General features: G+C 42.9%; 1 protein-coding gene across 1 annotated transcript in view; it reads left to right on the top strand.

The window, feature by feature from the left end:
* Positions 1-23,972, top strand: part of LOC120524864 (SAP domain containing ribonucleoprotein) — a 69,563-nt gene that overhangs the window by 37,697 nt on the left and 7,894 nt on the right. The window contains exons 8-9 of the mRNA XM_039746668.1: positions 6,354-6,379; positions 6,771-6,839. Coding sequence (XP_039602602.1) covers positions 6,354-6,379; positions 6,771-6,839 — 95 coding nt within the window. The remainder of the gene's footprint in view (positions 1-6,353; positions 6,380-6,770; positions 6,840-23,972) is intronic.

Genomic DNA, 23,972 nt, shown 5'->3' with positions numbered 1-23,972 from the left:
TGCTACCGTGACTGTTCGTCCAGGATTTTAAATCACCTGTAGCTCGCAAACCGTTTGACTGATTGACCTGAAATTTGGTACACATATATTACGTGACATCTACTATCCGCTTTCGGGGTGATGATTGACCTCCAAGGTTATTCCTCTTTTTATTTTATTTTATTGTAGAATCAACTCTCGGTAGTGCCCAGCAGGTGGCCGTGCGGCGCATGCGTACAGGCACCATTCTCATTCCTTACCACCTTCGCTGTCTATTCCCCTTCCTCTTCATATCTTTAATTATTCTTGAGGCAGATTGAAGATTTAAATGAACAATGAAAGAAAACCATACTCTAAGTATTTGCAACACAAACACTGACTTGATCAGTTTTAATGCAAAAAGATGCTGACGAAGGAAAAGATGCGGGCAACTAGAGTGGAGAAAAGAAGAGCTGCTCAGGAAGCAGAAAGCGCATTAACCTCTTAGCAAACGAATGCTAAACGTGCAGAGAAAGCGGAGGAAAACTAGGAAGTGTATTCACTGCATGTTATCGTGCAGTACGCCGTTCTATATATATATACACACACACACGCGCACACACACAGGGCAAGTCAAAATTATGTTAACATTTGCATGGTTGAAACTATTTATTCACAAAACATACTTCATATGTGCAAGATGATTTACAGGAATGTCTCAACCTGTTCACATTCATGTTCATTACACAAAAACCAATGAGCAACAGTACCATTTAAATCCCGGACACACATTTCACGAGGAATATATATATATTCACTAAGGCAAGACACCCATGGAAAGCATGCCGGAAGGGGCATGGATTCACTAAGCCGCCGACAAGTAAGACACCTATGGCACACACAGGAGAGGAGCCACACCCACCAACTACAAGACCATTGGATACGACGACAACTCGCAGAGCCACGCCCACCAACTTGGACGCGACGACACAGAAAAACGGCGTTATTTATATTCGTCTGTCGTAGAGGCCACTTGCACCTCTGAGCCACGTTGACTGTTCATAGAGGCATGTTTCTCGCGGAGGTGAATCGCCATATGCAGCATGTAAAACGGTTTGCGAGGGGTATCTCATGGGATCTTTAAAACAATCCTTTACAACTGAGATTAAAACGCAATGATGTAAGCAGTCTTTAAAAAACAAGTTTTTGGTTGTGACGCACAACTGCGTGCACCATAGCAAACTGTTTTTACACGCTACACAACAGCAATTTGCATCCACGACAAACATGCGTCTTCTTCACTCACGGACAATTATATGTTGCTCTCTCCAGAGTTCCATCTTTTCATTCACTTTCTGTTGTACGGTGATCCCTCGCTATATGCCGCGGTTTCACTATTGTGTTGTTTTTTGCTCACTTCAGAGTTCCATCTTTTCATTCACTTACTGTTGTATTCTCAAACCAACCCGTTTTAGACAACCGTGTCTTTCCAGAAGTGTTTAGCATTCAATAAATAATTATGCATGAGATTGAGCGTGTGTCTACCCGGCGCTGAGAGGCATGGGTGAGCCGTTGAACCCCATTCGGGCTGCAAACCGTGGAATTCCCACTAAGTGCGACTCATACACTCTCACTGATTACGTCCCTACCCTTTGTACACACCCCCCTCCCACCTCGCTACTAAGCGCACAGAGCAATGAATAGTCTACGAGAGTCACAGGTGCATCTGCAAAGACGACAACGACTCAAGTGATGAGATGGAGGTGGGCACATGAGCAGGCAGTGCATACTGGACAAGAAATCGGCGGAATAGCATGACGGAGGGAGCGGAATAGACGTCCGTCCTCTTCTCCTCCTGTTCCACCCTCCGCGCCTGAGCGCCGTGCTCCCCTTTTCCCTCCGTCTGGCAGGAGAAGGCGCGATGGCGGTCCGCCAGTTTTCAGTCATGGACGATTGTGTGTTGGTTCGTTCCGTGCATTGTTACAATCTTGCTTTTCTTGCTGATTTATTACATTACCGATTTTTCAAATGTTAATTTTCTCCCTGTGCTTAAATCATTAAAAAACCGGCCTGATTATGCGGCGTATGGTACGCTGCGGGTTGGCTAGTAGTTCATATTCTGTCCTTCAGGTCAGTGATCTCACGAACTTTCCTACTATACACGTGCTCTTTCACCATACCCCATAACCAGAAATCACAGGGTGTCAAATCAGGGGAGTGTGGAGGCCATGGCAATGGTCCACCATGACCTATCCATCGACCTGGAAAGGTGTGGTTGAGATAAAAAATAATCCATTAGAGTTAACATAATTTTTCTATAATTTTGCTTGAACATTCTGGTTGGTTTTGTGATTTCTCTCATTGTGCTGTGTCATAGGTCGCTTGCAGGACCGATTTTTATTTGTGCTAACTGAGTCAGATACTGCTGGCCAAGGTGAGGGGTAAATGGGTGGGGCCTCGGGAGTAGGGAGCCGGGTGGGGTTCTCATCACTCACGTGCTACCCTCTGTTCACGTCGGTCTACCTCTCGCCACGTGCTGGAGCATACCTTGCCTCTGCTTAGCTAGTAATACTTATTTATTGATTTGTAAAGTTTGTCCTGTTTTACTACCACATGGGTGGAGCCATATATATATATATATATATATATATATATATATATATATATATATATATATATATATATATATATATATATATATATATATATATATATATATATATATATATATATATATATATATATATATATATATATAAAACCCTGTTTGAGTGTGATTTTTTTTTTTTTACACTCAAATTTATTCCTATTTTAGGTAGCTGCAATAAATCTACTGCCTTAAAGTTTGATAACTGTCCTGTAACGTTTACGTGTATGCGACTGTTGAGTGTTATAGCAATTGCCAAAATGACGACTTCAACTTACTTATGCTAATTAATGTTCAGTTATTAAGTTAATTGTTGTAAATGTTACATAATAATAACAGGTCTTTTTGATATCTTCTGGGTTTAAAATGTTATTCAAATGTAAAACTGAGCATCGGGACATGTACAGTATGTAATAATTGATCTGGAATATTCCAGGCAGGGATTTGTTTTTCTGCTCGCCTTTCCCGCTTTTCTGGCAACAACCCTAACCATGAAGAACAATAAGCATGCATGTGTACAATTTCCCCTTTTTTTTTTTTTAAACCAGCTGATATATCCAACTCCACATGGTGATAGATAAACACTGCCATTTATATTACTCCAGGGTGCCATATCAACTTGTAAAGCGGTTACTACAGTGATATAGTGCCTTTGGAAAGTATTCAGACCCCAGAATGACTAAGCTAAAGCAGGGCTTTAGGAAAAAAAAAACTGGACGCAAGTATTCAGACCCTTTGCTATGACACTGGAAATTTGGCACAGGTGCATCCCATTCTATTGACCATCACCGAGATGTTTCTACACCATCTTCTGAGCATATGCCTGTCTAGAAGGTCCCACAGTTGAGCCGTGAAGTAGAAGGAATTTCCTGAAAAAGCTTAGAGGCAGGATTGCGGTAAAGCTGAGATCTGGGGATGGATAAGAGAGAAAAGTTGCTCCATTGAAAGTTCCCAAGGGCACAGTGACCTACATAATTGTTAAATGCAAGATGTTTGGAGCAATCATGATTATTCCTAGTGATGGCTGATTGGCCAAACTGAGTAATTGTGGGAGAAGAGCCATGATGAGAGTGGGTGACCAAGAACCCGATAGTCACTTTGGCTGAGCTGTGGAGAAGCTATGTGGAGATTGGATAACCTTCCAGAAGGACAAACCTAAACTGCAGTATTCCAGTAATCTGGGCTTTATGTCAGTGGGCAGACAACCTTTCAAAGCCTGCTTGGAGTTAACAAAAAGACACCTAAAAAACTCTCAGACTGTTCAAAATTTTCTGCCCTGATGAAACCAAGAATGAACCATTTAGTGTCAATTCTAATCATCATGTCCAGAGGAAACTGGGAACCTGATTATCACTAGCACAATACAATACCATTCTGACAGTGAAGCAAGATGGTAACAGCATCAAGATCTGGGAGACTAGACAAGGCAGAGGGAATGCTGAAGGAAGTAAGTCCAGATAGACTTAATGAAAAACCCCTCCACAGTATTCTGGATTTTAGACTGGGCCAAAGGTTCACCTTCCGACAGGACTGTCGTCTTAAGCACAAAGCAAAGACAATACATGAGTGGCTTAGGGACAACTCTGGAAATGTCATTGGGGTGTCCAGTGAGAACTCAAAATTTTACTCATATGAACACCTCTGGAGAGAAATTAGCTGACCACCATTGTACTCTATCCATCCTAGCAGATGATGCGAGGATCTGAAAAGGACAATGGCAGAAAATTCCCAGATCCAGGCATGAACAGCTTGCAGCATCAGACCCAAGAAGAACCCCGGCCTGCGCTATGCTCCAGCCACTTTGCTTCTCTGCCGCTCGTCTACGTGGATTTCACTTTCACCAAACAACAAATCTTTTATTTCTTGCGGATACACCTCTTCATTGGGAAGAAACGGTACTTTTCCCTGATGGCAACACGAATTAGATGATCTCTGTTTGTTTGCGCTAATGCGATCTTTATCCTTTATTTGAGTCTTTTTAATTTTAGTACATTCATTATCTCTAAACTGCTCTGCATGTGTATCGCACCAACATTTTTTAATTCTTTATGACATTTTGTCATCTACTCTTTGTCTTTTATTTCTGGCCTCGGGCATGGTGAAATCTCGCGGGACGTGAAAGTATCTCTCTGAAAAAGTCGCGTCTCATCCCAGGATTTGTTTATTATAATAGAGAGATTTGCAATTAAAGTTTCTAAGATTCTGTTTCTGCTTTGTCATTCTGGAGTACCAGGTGGTGTTTGAGGGGGAAGAAATGAATTAATTTAGCATAAGGCTCTAGCATTCTGCTCTTAATTGCTGTTCCTGAGCACCTATGTAGCCATAGCCACCAGAGTTGTAAGGTAAAGGGTCAGTGCTAGGGCCACAGCTATTATTAATAAATATAAATAATTTAGATAGGAATATAAGTAACAAGCTGGTTAAGTTTGCAGATGATACCAAAATAGGAGGATTAGTAGATAATTTGGAATCTGTTATATCATCACTGAAGGACTTGGATAGCAGACAGGCTTGGGCAGATGAAATTTAGTCAGTAAATGTAAAGAGTTACACATAGGAAGTAAAAATGTGTAGTTTGAATACACAACGGGCGGTCAGAAAATCGAGAGTCCACCTTATGAGAAGGATTTAGGAGTCATAGTGGACTCTAAGCTATCGACTTCCCGACAGTGTTCAGAAGCCATTAAGAAGGCTAACAGAATGTCAGGTTATATAGTGCCTTGATGTGTGCAGTACAAGTCACAGGAGGTTCTGCTCAACCTTTATAACACACTGGTGAGGCCTCATCTGGAGTACTGTGTGCAATGGTCTCCAGGATACAAAAAGAACATGGCAGCACTAGAAAAGGTCCAGAGAAGAGCGATGAGGCTGATTGAGGGCTACAGGGGATGAGTTATGAGGAAAGATGAAAAGAGCTGAGCCTTCACAGAAGATTTAAGAGGAGACCTGAGTGAAGTGAATTAGTGCAGTGGATCGAGACGGGGACTTTAAAATGAGCTCATCAAGGACACAGCTGGAAACTTGTGAAGGGGAAACTTACACAAACATTAGGACGTTTTTCTTTACACAAAGAACGATAGACACTTGGAATAAGAGACCAAGTACTGTGGTAGACAGAAGGACTTTAGGGACGTTCAAAACTCGACTTGATGTTTTTTGGAAGAAATAAGTGGGGAGGACTGGCGAGCTTTGTTGGGCTGAATGGCCTGTTGTCATCCAGAGTCTTCTAATGTTTTGTTAGCATTACTTTTGTGAAAGCCCCCGTGCATGCACATGCTATCTGAAGGCCACTGCCATCACCTCCGTTAACATCTTTGTCTGTAAAGTTGCTAATGCTGCACTATAACTTTTATGGGGAGGAGTTAAGTTTGATTTTTTTTTTTTTTTTAACTTCTAAAATCTCTGCTTTTTTTTTTTATAAATGATTTTAAGCAAGTTTTCTTTCCCACCATTTGCTTGAGCTTTAAGCTGTAAGCTTGCTCCCGTTGCTCTTAGGTGCATGTAGGCTGTTGGGTATCTTACTTGTTCATTTTTTGTCCAGTTGACGGTTTAACTGCAGACCACGGGTCACACGCAGTAGCTGGATCCAGTTCAAGTTTTGATTCATCAGCAAAGGCAGCAGTAGCCGTGGGGGAGGATTGTCCTCTGTAGAGCAGTAGTTCATTGTGCCAGGGGACCTGGCAGTGGGCCGAGTGACCAGCACTTTCTTGGAAAACAGATTAACAGCAGAAATTATTTCTCATTTCAGGATCTTCAGTGACCAGCAAACCAAGCGTAAGTAAGCTGTCTTTTTTTTTTTTTTTTTTTTTTCTTTTTTCCCTCTTCCCCCCCCCCCCCATCTCCTCCTGCAAAGTGGCAGCTTAAAATGACCAATTCAGTGGCTTATGTCGCTCTCACCTTTTTGTAGAGTAAGGAAGGTACGTATAGCAAATAAAGGATGCTCTCTGCCAATTGTCCACACTGCTGCACAGCAAATCCTAATAGAATGGTAGCCCATCATCCCTGCACTTCATTCATTATTAATCAGTTTGCTCAGTGGCCAAGCCTAAGGACTCGAAAGCAAATGCTTGCTGTTTACGACCACAGGAGTCCATAGTGGTCGCCTCCAGTTTGAAGTCACTAAATGCATGGACTGGTCAGGGCTGAACTTTGTGTTGTGTTTCAGGTGAATGTTGACCAGCTGAAGAAGAGAGCCCAGCGCTTTGGGATGAACGTGTCTTCAGTTTCAAAGAAGGTGAGGCATTAACTGTTGTTGCTTTAGCTAAACCGTGGGGCTTATTGGAGGGGCGCTAATTGATTTAAAGATCTCATAAAAAAATAAGCTGAATGGATTGACCATGTGGTTTTACATAAACTTGAAGCAAAACGGTCATGTATGTCCATGTAGAGCATCAGAAATTGAGAGCAGAGGCAAAGGGACCGGATTTCTTGAATTCTAAAAAAAATCAAGCTAGCAAGCACTGTCTGCTTGTGGAACATATTTTACTGTATTGGCTTGTAATTTTTTTTTGGCTGTGGAGTAGCCACTTCTTGAGCAGAACAGGACGTTCGCGCTGTCAGATACCTGGAGTGTCATATCCTAAGAATGCACGCTCCATAAAATCACACTTTATCTCTTGTTGTTTCTGACATTAAGAAAGAGAGGCTGGCAAATGGCTTGCACTTCTTTCTGCATACTGATTTGCTTGATTGACATTCCTGACCTCTCACAATGCACCTCTTTCCAAAGTTGTGGTGCAAGTGCAATTTGTTCATGGCACAGAAAGATAAGGGGGTATTATGTAAGGTCACCCTATCGGCATTTGCACACCTCCAGTCTTATTCTTTTATAATTGTTTTATTTTTAATCTCCGCAACGGAAACTTGAGACAGCGGGAGGGAGATATAATAGCCCCTCGTTGGGAGAAAATAGCTTTTTAGGAGAGTGCAGTGAGAGGAGCAAATTGAATTATCACGGCAGGATCCTCTTGGCTGCCTTTGTGCGCCATCGGAAGTTCCCCACACGTATCTCCTGGCGAGGAAGGATGGCAGAAGGGCCAGTTACATAACTGTAACAATCTGCTCCCCTTTCGTTTGATGCGTCGTGTGCAAGGGGGCACTCGAGGGTCTTCTTTTTCTGACCGTATTGACAAGCCACTTGCAAGCCTTGCGCATATGGAACAACCCCCAGCCTTTCAGTTTTGTTTCTGTGTGAGTTTATACCACGTCTTTCTGCTTCTGTTTTACGTGTTGGGAGCTTCTGAATGTGTTGTGCCATGCTGATGCACCTAGTTCTCCGCACACATACGGTTCGTCCTTAAGCGATTGTTGTTAACAGTACGTGTTTATGGCTTTTCATATATAATGCGTAACGTAAAGTGAAGGTTCAGGTCATTCCCTCAAGCTCACCTCCAACATAAGCATCAGTGATGTGCTCTTTCCACTATTCTTAATGTCTGTTTTTCCTTAAAGGACAGTCAGATGTGCTTTGCAGGCTATATTAATCTTCCTATGATGCAGCAATATAGATGACCTGGAAGTAAAAGAGCCAATCCCTGAAGAGTACAGGAAATGGCAACCTAGTATAATTGGTCAAGTCAGGCTGTTCAGAAATCATAAGCTCAGTGGGATGAAATACTTTGGGAACTGGCACAGCAGTAGTTGGTGCATTCCAGTTAGTTGATGGCTGTCACTTTGTGATCTCTCCAGACTGAATAGAATTGAAGGGGGGTACAGAGAGCTGGGAGGTTTATTCAGTTTTAGGTAGAGTTAAAGAATATAAAACATAAGATATTACTCTCTTTGATATTCGTGATTCCATCTATTGAACTTTTGATCCCTTGTTAGCAAGTTAAGTTACTGTCTATCCGCTATGTGGCACTTTTCTTGTCTGTCTGTCAATTGATCCATACCTTTCCAAAAACTAATTTTTCTGCTTTAGCTTATATGGGTACTCATGCCTGTCCTGGCCATAACCAACCTTGGTCAGGACTCCACTCCATTGCCGGGCCCATTCACACAAATTCGTACTCTGGCAGCCTGGGATCAGTTTCGAGTCGTCGGTTAATTCAGAGGGTCCTCGGGTTCCGGCACAGTTCCATTCCTACAACAGTGATGTAACCTGAATTTTGGTTTAAGTCGAAACACACCCTAACCTAAGTCACTTACCTATCCTAACACATTTGCACAATCATAATCTAGAAGATAAAAACACAATTAAGCCACAGAAAAAGGAAAAGGACCTAATATACAGTACGGTACTGTAGTAACAGACAAAAATGACAAAAAAATTCCTTACCTTTATTCCTTCTGATCTTATTACAATGTCTAATTTCACTTCAGTTGAGATGGCTTTCCTCTTCTTCGAAGCACTACCATCTGAAGACTCAGACTTTCATTTAGGAGCCATGATAAGGGCCAAAAAATTGCCAAACGAAGCAACACAAACAAAACACTTCCTCCGACACGCAACCAAACTAGTTCGCCAACTCCCTCACTCATACGCCATGTTACTGCGTATTCTTCCGCTGCGCGCAACCAAACTAGTTCACCCACGTAGTCTGTAAGTGCGATGCTAACGGTGGAAGCCGAAACACTCGCGTCTCAATTTTTTTTTTTTTAAGTTTTTATGGGAGTGAGCGTTGTAAACTTAATGTCGAAACGTCGTAACCTTAGGACTCCCTGCATAAAGACGCCACATGGAAAATTTACTAGCTTCTGGCCTTTAATAACCTCTTGGGCACATCCATCAGCAGGGTATCTGTCTGCAGAGGGTGTGCTGATCACGTTGAGAGGTTTAATCTTCCCATGGAGTCGGTAGACGGATTGGGAGAGCATGGGAGGTTATGAGGTCGCCTGAAAGGGGTGTGCGCCGTTCCCAAAATCTGTGCAAAGGGACAAAGGTCTGAGCCTTTAGGGTCCTGATGCTTCCCGTTTGTGAGACATGGATGCTATCTTGTGACCCGTGATGAATACAGGACTCCATGTGTGTTCGGAGAATCCTTGTGTTGCTCACGGAGTCCCGAATGAGGCACATAACCTGCATTGTGAGGGAGTGTCAGTTATGGCACTACAACCATGTAGTGTGATTACCCAGGGGTGATCTGGCTCATTGTTGAGGGCCTCAGTGGCCGGACCGGGCCAAGGGCAGATAGACGGACAACCATTTCTGGAGGGTGGAACTGGACCACGTGTCTGCTTTGGGGGCGGGTTGCCAACCAGCATCTTGAGCTGTTTCAGTGTGTGGTGGGTGCGGCAATGCGCTATACCAGTGCGTGCTCCCCAATTTGACCAGAATCTGGGCTTGACAATACAATAGAAATGTACCTTCAGTGGGATTGTGGAACTGCCATTGTGGTTGGCTCATGGCGCAAGTGATAGTATGGCCTGTGATTGTCATATTTAAAGGTTAGGAAAAAATTACACATTAGGAATACTAGACCTCGATGCTGTATATAGTCAAAACTGTGCTCAACAAATGACAAGCCGAGTGGTCTACAGACCAATTGTTTTTGGGTAAACTTAACCTTGGTTTGTTTCCAAAGGCATATTTTGGGAGAGAAAAAGGTCAGGGTGTCTGTGTGATTTAGCCTGTCCAGAGGGGAGTGAGTTTAGTTTTTGCCGATGTTCCTCTTGACCAAGAGCTATAAAGTTAACAGTTAGCCTATTAAAATTATTTTTTTTTATAATATTAGTTTGATGCACTCCTTGGTCATAGTTGCAAACTTGCAACATGTTCTATGTAAATGTTACTGAAAATGAGAGGGCTGCTTAAAGAGTGGACCATCTGAGTGGGTTTATAAACTTGTCGTAATTTGGTTGACTGCTTGCTTCTCTGGTTTTTAAAAAGCTGCCAGATTCAGTCCTTCCACTTTTCCGTTTCTCTCTTGGCCGCATTTGTAGCAACTGTAGAACGGTTTCTGTTAACACAGGGACAATTAAACAGACAAAAATGATGAAAATTGTTTAATGAAAATGTTTAAATAAAAAAAAAAAAAAACAACAAAGCAGAGAGTGTGTCAGAGGGCAGTGTTGGGAAAAAATAGAAAATATCTCAACTCTTCGCTGTGCCATAGATCTTTTTAAAAGTGCATATTTGGAGATCATAAAAATTCTTACGAGTGTAAAGTGTCTTCTTCACAAGTGTCATGTCGCTAATTTTGGTAAAAACGTGCTATCAAACTGCTAGTCAGCAAAGAGTTTGCTTTCAGGTATGTCAATATTTTTAAATTTCTGTTTAATTCTTAGCCTTTCTTGTTTCAATGTATATTTGTATTTCCATCTGTTAATGGGTGCTCCTGAAAAGGCCAATTTCATGTTTTATCATGTTAACAAGACTAAATAAAAACCTTGAACCTTGGTGAGGTACAGAGATGAGAAGGCCTTGGTCATACTTGTGTGTTTCTCTGTGTTATTTCTATATCCACATAACACAGGTAGTCGCCAATAAAATCCGTTCCATTGTACATCCCTGTTCACATCGCTGCAGAGAAGTATTTAAATATGTGACATCCTGCATATTTTTTGCACTACTAGAGAACTTTATTTAAAACCAGACTGGCTAGGATGTTGGACATCTCTGGTCCACGGTTCTTTAGGCTGATCCTCTAATTAGCTGTGAACAAGTCTCACCAAGATGGCACAGTAAACCAGCTGAGGGTAGGAAAGGCTGCAGGGATCTGTGGTATCCGGGGTGAACTTTTCCAGGCTGGTGGTAAGGCCGTCCTGGCATTGCAAACAATCTTTGCTTCCATTTGGGAGACGGGCTTCATCTCAACTAACTGGAAAATGGGACTTGTCGTCCCTATCTGGAAATGGAAGGGTGATCTCCTGGATTGTGGCAACTACTGTACCACTGCTCACGGTGCCGGGTAAGGTCCTTGCTAGGGTCGTCCTTAATAGGATCCATGATCACTTACCAGCGACCGCAACAGTCTGGTTTCACGCATAAGACATCTACCATCGACCGCATCCTGGCACTGAGGGTTGCCATGGAGCGCAAACACAAATAACGTCAGAGTTTCTTTGCAACCTTTGTCGATTTTTATTAAAGCGTTTGATATGGTTGATTGGGCCGCCCTGTGAGACATCCTGAGATTTTACGGGACCCCCTCAAGGTTGTGCTGAATATCATGGCCGGCCTGTACACTGGTACAGTGAGTGCTGTGCAGAGTGGTGACAGAACCTCTGTGTTTTTCCCAGTTGATTCTGTGGTTCGTCAGGGGTGTGTTCTACTCCTACTCTGTTCAATGCTTGTATGGACTGGGTGTTGGGCAAGGTTGTGGGATCCAGCAGTTGTTGGGTATCTTTTGCTGAAGAAAGATTCATGGATCTTTGCTGATGATGCTGTGATCTACACTAAGTCAATGGAGGCTGTGATTGGGGCTCTTGAGAGACTGAGTGAGGAGTCCGAGTGTCTGGGCTTGCGAGTGTCCTGATAAAAAATGGGCTTGCGAGTGTCCTGATAAAAACCAAAAAGCCAGGCCTTTTAATGATATCTTGGGCACATCAGCAGAGTGTCGACTGGCAGGGGGGGTCATGAGGTCACTGGAAAGAGGTGTGATTCCCTAATGGTGATCCAGCTCACAAGACCCTCATTGTTGAGGACCCGAGTGGCTGGACCAGGCCAAGGGGATGCCCACTTAACACCTGACTGCGGCAGATAGATGGTGATTTCCGGAGGGTGGGGCTGGACCACATCTCTGCCTGGGGGTTTGCTAACCAGGATCCTGAGCTGCTTTGTCGTGTAGTGGGTGTGGCAGTGCGTTGTACCAGTGCATGCTCCCCAACCTGACCTGACCTATAGATGCATGCAGAATTGGCATATACAGAATATCTCTTTACAAACGTATGGAAAATTCATCAGTTTTAATGCACAAAAACATGTAAAGCCACACGTGTTAACATGCACCTCGGCATACAAAGGTGTGAATTGGGCCTAAATGCAGTTAAAGGTAATCCTACTGAGCAGTAACATTAAGGATGCTGGTAAGTTATTTAGAATTATTTTTTTTTCCCCAGTTGCTGCTCAGGTCAATTAACTATCTTCTTTTTCACATTGGGTCAGAGGTTTAATATCAACCCTTCCATTTTCTTGTTCACTTAATTTAGGAACGCAGAGTGCTTTCCTCTGTCATGGAAGGTGGGAGCCAACCTTGCCTGTGAGCAAAAACACGTCAACACTTGGGTCAGTTCACAGTTAGCAGTCAACCAAATACCAACTGAAATATGGGGCAAATGCACACAAATCCAGGAGCTGGGAGGCAGAAACGCTAACCACTTACAGAGGGGGAGATTGAGCGCTGGCTGAACAGCAATGGAGTCAGGGTGCTATGTCACCTGTCATTTCCTGTTTGTGGGGTTTGTGCCTGTTAAGCTGGTGGTGGTAGAAGGCAGACATGGTGCAGTGGCTGGTGTCTCGAGTGAGCGTGTGTGTACTAACCTTAAATATTCCTCGTATTTAACAACTCCAAGTTTTAAAGTGCGAAAGATGCAAACACGCACATTGCCTCTGTGTTGCCTTTGCAGATTTTTCCTATGAACACACTCCCCCCCATCCTCATGAACCTGCGCACACTGCCTGTGAATGGAGCTTTCACTGGCTGGGCATAATAGGAAGTGACAGGAGAGAGAATAGTTTCTGGCAGGCGTGGAAATTGTTGTAAAGGAGGGGCTACTGCAGGAGCTGACCCCCTCACCATGGGCTCGTATACTTTCTTTTTTTTTTTTTGGAATTAATATTTGAACGAATACAGTTAGTCAAAGGTGAGATGGGGGTAATGGTTTACTTGGAGTACAGCAAAATTTAGGGTTGTTATTGTTAAGGGTGGTTTGCCACTCTTGGTACTTTTTGTCTGTTTTTTTTCTGTTGTGAAATTACAGCTTCATGGATGACTTACTGTATATTTGTGGATAGGTTTGGGTCCGAGTACAACAATAACAACATGACCACCTAGCTCAGGTAGTTTTCACCCAACTTTAACAGTAGCAGCCACTGAGAAGGCGCTGTTTTCACCCCCCAATCCGCTTTATTTTCTGTCTGCAGTGAGGGGTAACTTGTCGTTTTGTGTATACTGCCCTCTGTCATTATGTGACTTTGTAGATAGGAAAACATTTGACATGCGTTTTGTAGGACTGGAAGTGTGAGGGGACAAGTGTGGTAATTGCTTGCCTTACTACAGGTGACTAGCAGTGTCTGGAAACGTTAGTAGTCACTCCATTGTTATTTGTATAAAGTACAGGCTTTGTTTTCCCTCCAGGTGGATACTATCGGCATCTCACAGTGGGTCAGAGGCCGGGAGCCGACTGGTTTAAACTCAAATCTTACTAACACCTTGGAGCCCTAACTAGGCTGCTGGTCTGGTTCTGGGGAATTTTATTACAGGCAAGAACTCTAATTGAGGTGTTGTTTGTATGTTGATCATGTCAGCCATATGCCATGTTTGTGCAAGTTAACTTGGAAAAGATTACTATTGTGGAGTTTGTTTTCTTCTTCTTTTTTGTTTTTTTGCTTCTCTGCAATTTTTTCTTCTGTAAGGGGTCATCAGGTTACTTAATTTTCATGTTTTCTACACTTCGATACAGAAGAATATTTCCAAGCCACTCTGAATGCTTTCAAAGCCCAGACTTGAACAAGTGCCTGTCCTTTACCTTCTGTCCAGTATACTTAATGTTTCCATTTTGGACAAAAAGTAGGCATTAGACAAAAGGAAACCCAGTGCCAAGCAATAAAGTTGTTATATGCTGTAACTGTTCAGTGATGCTGACCGTGACGACACCACAGTCATGTTGAAGTTGGCCAAGGTTGGCATGGGTTTCACATGTTGGGTAAAAGCCAAATTCCACAGGAGGTTCCAAAAACCAGATTTACCCTCGCGCCCAGTACAAAGCAGATCAAGCCACGGGGGGTTGTGCTTGTGGTTGTGGTGGATGCCTTGGCATATGTTGGGGTAGGATGCATGCATGATGGTGCTTTTGGGAGGTGCATGTGTGTAAAGTGTGTTTGTCTTTTTGGACGGGTTCTTTGTAAATTAATTAAACAATTATATCTGAAACAGATTGGCTGCATCTTGAACCCTCCAGAGTCCCTGGCTCACACACAAGGCAAATGCTCTTAACCACTTACGATTTAATTTTGTGGCTATAATTTGCATTGCACTTGTACCACGTTTATTGGAGACCCTGGCCTCTGAAAGCTCCTTGTTTCTGCCATGTAACTAAATCGAGGGATCCTTCTGGACAATGACCCTCCCGTTCTCCACTCCCAACGCTTTGTCAAACCATTGGCTGCAAATAATTGACTCTGTCCCCATTGTTTGAAGTGGCCTGCTCATGTGATGTCATCGCCCCAGAAGCAGGCGGGCGGGTGGGTGGGAGGGATGTTAGCAAGGGGTCAGCTGAATCTGGCACGGCTTTTTAATTCTCCTTTAGTGTGACTTTGAAAAGAAATGCAGTCCTGACAATCACTGGATCTGGAGAGAAGTCCTTGGGTTTATGGTGATGAGGGGGTGGGGAATGGCATGGCACATGGTGGTTTATATGTCCCTGCTGTGCAACAAAATCTGTCCCTTTTGTTCTGGACATTGAATGCAACTTGCACTTCTGTTGCTGGGCTTCAATGATGTCATTATACTAGGATTCAGCTGGTTAACCCACTTTAGCACAACGGGCAGCAGCAGCAGCAGCAGCCTCCTCCACCTCCCATGTACACTGAGGGCTAAGATTGTTCCCCGATGAGCCCATTGTTGTGAGATTCTAGGAAACGGGATCCCGAAGAAGTGCTCGTTCCTGGTGAGGCTTGTCATTTTCAAAAGGGGTTTTTTTTTTTTTGGGCCCCCTCAGTTTATGTACATAAAGCTTTTATTTATCTAATGGCCAAAGGTCACGTTGGCTGCAGAGCTATAGGAACGTCTTAAAGCCAGATGATGACTTTATGTAAATGGTGTTGTGAAACTGGCTGGTATTTGTGTTGTGGTAAAGCTCCAAATGCTGCAACAGCTTCCCTCCTCGAGGCACCTTTGGTAATGCAGGGGGCTGTGCCATTTTGCCTATTTTTGCACATACTCGTGCTGTCATAGCAACATGCTATACATAACAATCTTGCAGTAGCTGGCACGTTATACTGATGCCTGGCATCAAGCACTAGAGGAAGTTTGCTGAATGAGAATAGCTTGTCATTTAAGCTGGGGAGAGACAGCTGGTAGTTGAGCTTGGCACAGAACTGGCAAGGATCCGTTGGTTCTGGCATAGAGTGAAGAAACTGGTGCTATAGAGTGGCAGTTGGCAAAAAAAAAAAAGCCTGAATCATCAGGGTGGAAACTGTCATTTTGAGTGAGTTCTTGCAGAGGGTTAACTGTGAGCGAAGTGGTTAGGGAGGTAGAAGGACAAATCTGGTGCAGTGCCTGGCAGAGGAGTGGAGTGGTGAATTCTGATGTGCATATAGCAGAGAGAGCTGGCACACAAGCAGAGGGCACATGTGTGTGCTCGTGCAGCTGGCCAAGACTGAAGCCTGTGCCGAGTTCTGCTGCAAACATATGGAAATGTTGTTATTGTTCAATTCTTAACTTTGTGGATGAAAAGTGAGAGGCAGGCTGAGCAGAGTGTCGGTAGGTGATATTAATTCACATCCCTGGCTGGCACTTTGCTTTATACCCTTTTAATTACGTTTCGCTGTCATTTTGATCTAGTATCGCCAGTAATGAGTGAGTTAATATTCTGATTAAACTGGACTCATTTGAATATTAAAATGCACGTTATAAGCCCAGTTTGATTAACATTTGAATTGGGCCTCTTATCTCCCAAGAGGCCCTGCACTTGAAATGAGTAATTTCAGGACCTTGCAGTGTGGACAGTGCTGGCGTCTCTCTTTGTATTCTGCTGTTTTAAAGCAAAAAAAAAAAAGTCGACTTTCTCTAAGAAATGTCTTTTTAAATACATTTTTAAAATGAAATAAGAATGACAACTAGGAAGCTAGTCCTGTCTTCAGTTGTGTATCTGGCCTCTCTCATGTTTATGATCTCTCCTGTCCAGCCTACAAATTCAGACTCCTACAAACCTCTCCAATACTCCGTCCAGCTTGTGGTGACCCTGCACCTTTGCCTAACCCCTTCCAGCCGATCCTGGCTTTCCACTCTCAACACTGATTCCCTGGTCTTTCTGCTTCTGTCTCTTATTGACCATCTTAGCTGTAGTGCCAAGCAATAACCCAGACTGTCCATCCCTCTTTGTCCAGTCTGTCCCCTGCCCACCTCTCCGCCCTGGCTGTTGTTCATTATGCAAAAAGACGACGTTTCCTTATTTGTGCTGGCCTGCTGGTTCCATTTGGTATATAAATCACAGTTAATAAACATGTCTCTTTAACATAAACCAGTTTGTTGCACACTTTACAGCTCACTCTGCTCCTGCTCGCCCTCTTTATTGGAAGGTCAGTGGTATTATTAGTACAGCTGGATTTGTTTAGTGTCCCTGTGTCCCATTTAACCACCCCATACCCCCACGAGCAGAAGGCTTTTACACATATCTGCTTTATATATTTGTAATGCCCCTCTGACCTGAGGGGGTGGGTGCCTCTGGTCCAGGTGAGCACGTGCAGGCCAAGGCAGCCCAGCTGTGTTCAAAGTCCCATGAGTGCATAGACTGCTAGTTAATGTCTGCATATTGGGGGGGAAATGTGAGCCTTTCTGTGTTTCTGAAACGTTATGACAGTGTCTTTTTGGATGGCAGTTTTGTCCCTAAATTGTGAAGAGATAATTATTTAAAAACAAACGCATACTCAAGGTTTTGTACTGTTTCGCCACTATTGGTGAGAGTCACTGGCCACAGATGTATTGAAAGTGAGCTAATAGGCAGTAGTGCAGGAGACTCTTCTGTAAAACATGTTTGAGGTGATGTGCTCTGCAAATGCTGCCGTATAAGCACCAGTCTTGGGTTCACACTGCATTTCAACTGTTGGCAGATTGCATTGAAATTTGTCTGTCAGGCCCGTTTTGTTTAGCCAGTAGCTAAGCTGTCCCAATATCTCATCTAGATTCTTCTCCTTGAAGGTTGTCAAGGGTTTTGCTTCAACTACGTGACTCGGTAGTTTGTTCCAGGGCCCCACAACTTTTTGCATACAGAAGTGCTTCCTAGCTTAAATGCACTTCTGCTCAATTTCCACTGATGTCCTCGAGTATGTGATTCACCCTTAAGCCAAAAGAATGTTGCTGGATCTTCTTTATCAGTGTCTTTGATACCTGGATTAGGTCACCATGCAGTCTCCTCTGCTTGAGACTAAACAGACTCAACTCTCTGTGAGTCTTTCAAAGTAGGACATGTCCTTAGGGCCTGTCATGCACTTGGCTGCGCTCTCTTTCCTGTATCGTGGTGACTAGACCTTCACACAGTACTCCAGATGTGGTCTTACTAGTAGTGCATTATATAGTTTGAGCATATTGTCCCTTTATTTATATTCAGCATTTTCCCGGGATTTGGCCAGTTCTGAAGCTTGTTTAAGTACGATACAATACAGTAGATTTGTGTATACCCCAAAATCACACAAGAAGTGCAGCAACGGGCTTTAACAGACCCTGTCTTTTGACAGCCATCCCCTAGAAACAGTCTTGGCTATCTAAGAAGACAGTTCAAAGAGAGACCCATTTCCAGGTAGGTTGGGTATGCAGTGGGTGTCAAAAAAGGGGGGGACAATACACAGAACAGAACACAAGTAATCCTCCATACAATATGTTGGTGTCTTTTTGAATTTTTTTGCTGCCGCCTCAGTATCTGTCATCCCTCCATTTTAGTGTCCTCCATGAATTTCACAAGATTACTAGCTATACTAGAATCAGTGTCATTAATATAAATCAGAAAAACTAATGGTCCAAGGACAGACCCCTGAAGGTAAGAGTGTGTAAAATAAATCTGAACTAATCCCACAGTATGCGTTCCTCTTAGTATGTTTTGACCCCTTGTGGAATCAGGGTTTCTCCCAGCCTTTGCTGCTGGTTCCTTACACTAACACTGTACTGAACTGCATACTGAAAGTATGTTTGTGAAGTGCTTTGGGTCAGTGTTTTATTTGAACTGGAACGTGACCCATTAAGGAGGTGCACCTTCTGCTACCAGCATCCCCTTTACAATCTTTGAACATGATGAAAGGAAGGATCACACTTGGAGAGGAGCTGCTGCTCTAATTGCAATTAGCCCATTTTACAACATTCAGAAGTGAGGCAATGATGATTGATCCTTCTTCCTGTTCATTAGCCAGCAATGGATGGTGTATATGTCACCTCTCTTCCTTTCACATTTAAAAAAAAAAAAAAAAAGATTTTTGCATTGAAAAAATGATTATTAAAAAGCACTACAAAATAAAAGCATCAGGAGTGGACAACGGCTATACATTTTTCTGTAAGTACTCCTTTATAATTGCCCAACAAAGTTTTTGTTACCTTTCTTATGCCAGTTCAGTGACAGTTTCAGCTAACCCGTTTTTTGAACATTGTTAATGTTAGCCTGTTCTGTTTTGACAGATCTTTATATATAAAATGCTACTTTGGCTCTCCGTTTGTCTGTCCAGGATTTTAAATCACCTGCACAGGTAGTCACCAACTTACGGACATACGACTTACGAACGGGGCCACAGCTGCTCCTTCATCTGTCTGAGGGACGCGACGCAGGCTCCTCAGTAACTGCCGCTCCGTCATCTTTGGCCTGGGGACGCTGCAAACGGTGGTGATTTTGCTGCTCGTGCAGTGTAGTGTCCCTCGAGTGGCTCTGGTTGATGCATGGGGCAGTAGGAGCCGCACCCCATTCATTCTCGGTGGGCAGCTGGGTGAGCTGGGGTCCATAGTCGCCGGGGCCACAGCTACCGCTCGTGTGCTTGGTGGGGCGGTTCACTGCCCGCACACCACGCTGCCGCAGCTACTGCTCCTGACAGCCCCGTTCATTCTTGGTGGGCAGCTGGTGATGCTGCAAGCGGTGACCCAGTTATGGCTGAACGGAGGCCTTTGAGGGTGAATGGGGCAGCGGGGGGGGCAGCATTGTATAGTGTGCCTCGGGTGGCTACCTGTTGAATGGGGGTGGTGGTGGGCGATTCACTACCTGCCTTTGGCTGCACCTTGTTCGTTTTCAGTGGGCAGACGTTGCAGGCAGCATACTGTATGCAAGTGGGGGTGACTGTGTGGTGAATCGCCCCTTGCCAGCCCATTCATTCGCAATAGCTAGCCTGCTTGTACTGTTACGTATATAGCAGGAAGTTGACTCTCATCGGTACACCAGACGTACTGACCAGGGGTGCCTTCCTGCCGTGATAGCGTGTACAGTGCTGTGCAGAAGAGCTCATCTTAACCTTTTGTCTTCACCCTTCAAGAATGTCTCTGAAACACAAATCTGATACAAGTGCTGGTGATACAATAAAAAAGAGAAAAACCATCACCATGGGAAATAATACGTTCAGAGAGAGGTGAATGTCCATCATTCATTGGCAGAGCACTTGTTTATAGTTGGTCAACAATAGCATTTATTAAAATAATGGACCCTGCGGTGGGTTGGCGCCCTGCCCAGGATTGGTTCCTGCCTTGTACCCCGTGTTGGCTAGGATTGGCTCCAGCAGACCCCCGTGACCCTGTATCTGGATTCAGCGGGTTAGAAAATGGATGGATGGATGGAAAATAATGGACCTGTTCTGACTTGCATACAAATTCAACTTAAGAACAAACCTACAGTCCCTATATCGTACGCATCCCGGGGACTGTCTGTACTTTGCAAACCGTTTGACCGATTCAACTGAAATTTGGTACACATACTATGTGACGCCTACTATCCGCTTTCAGGGTGATGATTGACCTCCAAGGTTATTCCTCTATTTTTATTTTATTTTATTGTAGAATCAACTCGCAGCAGCAGCCAGCAGGGTGGTCATGTGGCGCATGCTTACGGGTGCTGTTCTCATTCCCTCCCACCTTCGCCATCACTTCCCCTACCTCTTCATATCTTAAGTCTTCAATCTGCCTCAAGAATGATTTAAGTTCCAGCTCAAGTGAAAAACTAAAGAAAACATGGGCCTACTAAGTAATTGCAGCACAAAAATGAACTTAATCAGTTTTATCACGAAAAGATGCAGACAAAAGAAGAGAAGAAGTGGGCCGCTGGGGTGGAGAAAATAAGAACTGCTCAGGAAGCAGCAAGCATGTCAACCTCTAAGCAAACGAAGCCTAAACGTACAGAGAAAAAAGATGAAAACTAGGAATGCTCAAGTCAAGTACTATTCAAATACAGAATAAAGTTGTACATTAGCTGTAATCTTAAGTGAAAAGTATTTGATCTATGTTTATCTAGCTACTGCTCTTTGTATTGTTTCAAAAGTTTTTCCATGTTTGTTATACAGCAGGGAAAATAAGTATTTCTATCGGGGCATCTTGAAGCTGTCATTCCCAACAAAGGCTTTTCTAATAGATATTAAAGAATTTTCAGTAAGCGTTCGATACTTATTCACTGTGTCATTCCACTTTATTACACATAATTTATGGACTTATTTGTTTTGATTTCTTTGTATGTGTGGATTACTTAGGTTGTTACCGACGTCTGGTGAGAATTTCATGGCAATTGCCACATTAGAAATATATTTACTAAGAAAAACATGGATGCGTTTAGTACTTATTTTACCCGCTGTATATTAAGTCCATAAACTTGCAATATAGATTTACAGCTCATGTAATTAGTCAAAAGAAAAAGAAAAATGTAGTATCATTGCAGTTACGCTGTGTGTACTTACCAGAAGCAGGTTTTCTGTTGAGAAGGCACATGGTGTGCTGTTTTCCATCATCACAGACTCTTGCACATTAACTTCGAGATGACCATTTACCCTTTCAAAAGCCGATTCCTGTGTCAGTAGGGCACCTCGGTTGATTCTAATAAAAAGCTTCGGCACAGCATCAGTCTTAAAGCCAAATTGAAGTGTTGCGTCAGACCTCCACATTGCCCCTAGTGTATACCAAAATTTGGTCCCTCGTCTCTTTTCATGGCTTTGATCCATTTTCTTCTCCATGCGTCATCTGGAAAGCTGTGAAAAATCAGGTAATTTTGTTTTGAATTTGAACAGAGAGGGACAACACAAGTTCTTGTTTTGCCATTCCACCATTGTTGTAATTAAGAGGAAGAGAGTTTTCATGTTGATGAACAAATATGCAGGTGTTATGAAGGGCTAATTGCTCCAGGCTCTGTCAGATCTCTGTGCTTCATGCAGTGTGCAAGTGCGATATGGCTGTAGCTTTAGTAATTCTTTTCTATTTTGCTGTCAAGTGTTTTCCAACATATTTGTCAAAGTACTTTTTTTTTTTTTTATTGTAATTGTGCTTGGATCAATTCTTGTCAAGTTGGCCTAATGTGTTTCCTCTTCATTTTTATACGTTATTTTGTTATGGATGGTTTTGTCACGTTACCGCTGCATATTATTTTGAATTGCAAGCAGCTTTTCAGTTTATTTTTGTTGAACCATGAATCAAGTGTTTTAATTAATGAACGGGACAATCTCCACTGAGCCAATCCTGCAAGGAGTTTTTATTTTTTTTTTTATATTTTATTAATCTGCTCATCTGTCTTTGTAGAAGAACTTAAGTTATGTCATTGAATCTGCTTGTTGAAAAACACAAATAGCTTATGATATAAGCTACACCATCACAGGACAGCATAAATAGTCCTGGACATGCATATTTAGGACTTTACATAAACTCGACAAACGAGAGGACACCATTTAGTCCATCAAGCCTGTTTCTTGAGCTAAGAGCTAAGCTGTCCTGAAAGTCTCTTCTAGATTCTTCATAAAGGTTCCCAAGGTTTCTGCTTCAACTCCTTGTCTTTAGTGTTTTGTTCCAGAGTCCCACAGCTCTTTACATAAAGAAGTATTTCCTGGTGTCTGTCCTAAATGCACTTCCCCCTTAACTTTCACTGATGTCCTCAAGTACGTGATTCACCCTTTAGCTTGAAAGAATGTTGCTGGATCTATGTTATCAATGCCTTTAATGATTTTTAAGTACCTGGATTAGGTCCCCATGTAGTCTTCTCTGCTTGGAACATAACAGGTTTAATTCTCGGAGTCTGTCACATTAGGACATGTCCTTAAGTCCTGGGATGCACCTGGTGGTTGCTCTCGTCTGCACAGCTTCAAGTGCTACCATGTCTGTCTTGTGTCATAGTGACTAGAACTGCACACAGTACTCCAGATGTTGTCTCATTATAGTTTGAACAGAACGTCCCTTGTCTTAAATTCAACAATTATTATATAACCTAATGTTTTTTGCATTTTTGATTGCTTCTCTGCATCGCTTAGTCGATAAATGTTGTGTCAACATAAACCCCTAAATCCTTTTTAGAGGTTGCTTCCTGTTCAACGTCTCCCATCTTGTATTTATAACTGATGTTCATTTTGCCCATGCTAACTTTGCACTTTTTCTACATTAAAGTCCGTTTTCTTTTTAATTCATTTTGTTGTCAACTTAAGTGTCCCTTCAAGTTTAGTGTCATTGGTGACTTAAGTTTACTAGGTACAGTGATCCCTCGCTATATCGCGCTTCGACTTTCGCGGCTTCACTCCATTGCGGATTTTAAATATATATCACAGATTTTTCGCTGGTTCACAGATTTCTGCGGACAATGGGTCTTTTAATTCATGGTACATGCTTCTTCAGTTTGTTTGCCCAGTTGATTTCATACAAGGGAAGCTATTGGCAGATGGCTGAGAAGCTACCCAATCAGAGCACGTATTACATATTAAATAAAACTCCTCAATGATCTAAGATATGCTTCCCGCACAGTGCTTCGCACACTTGAAAGCTCTAACAGCACGTATTGATTTTTTGATTGTTTGCTTTTCTGTCACGCTCTCTCTCTCACACATTCTCTGCTCCTGACGGAGGGGCTGTTTGCACAGAGGCTGTTTGCTTAGAGGATACGGTCGCGCCTGTAAAAAAAATGCTGAAAGACTACCTTCACATTGATCCCTTCATTGCGGCCGCTTTATCGCGGTGCTTCCCAAACTTAAAAGCCCAACAGCCCTATTGATTTTTGCTTGTTTGCTTTTCTCTCTCTCTCTCTGACATTCTCTGCTCCTGACGGCGCTCCTTTGAAGAGAAGATATGTTTGCATTCTTTTAATTGTGAGAAAGAACTGTCCTCTCTGTCTTGTCATGGAGCACAGTTTAAACTTTTGACTAAAGGGTGTTATTTCATGTCTAGAGGGCTCTAATAATGTTAAACGTATTTAGAAGGTCGTAAACAGGTTTTCTATGCGCTAACTGTGAAAATATTAGATTTATAAATAAAGAATCCTACTTTGTGGAAATTCATTTATCTGTCTGGAGTGGATTAACCGCGATAAACCAGGGTTTACTGTATAACTGTGCGGAGAATATTTATAA

The sequence above is a fragment of the Polypterus senegalus genome, chromosome 3 (assembly GCF_016835505.1).
Source record: "Polypterus senegalus isolate Bchr_013 chromosome 3, ASM1683550v1, whole genome shotgun sequence".
NCBI classification, from domain to species: Eukaryota; Metazoa; Chordata; class Cladistia; order Polypteriformes; family Polypteridae; genus Polypterus; species Polypterus senegalus.
Note: the sequence above shows the minus strand (reverse complement) of the source record. Positions and strands in the feature narration are given on the sequence as shown.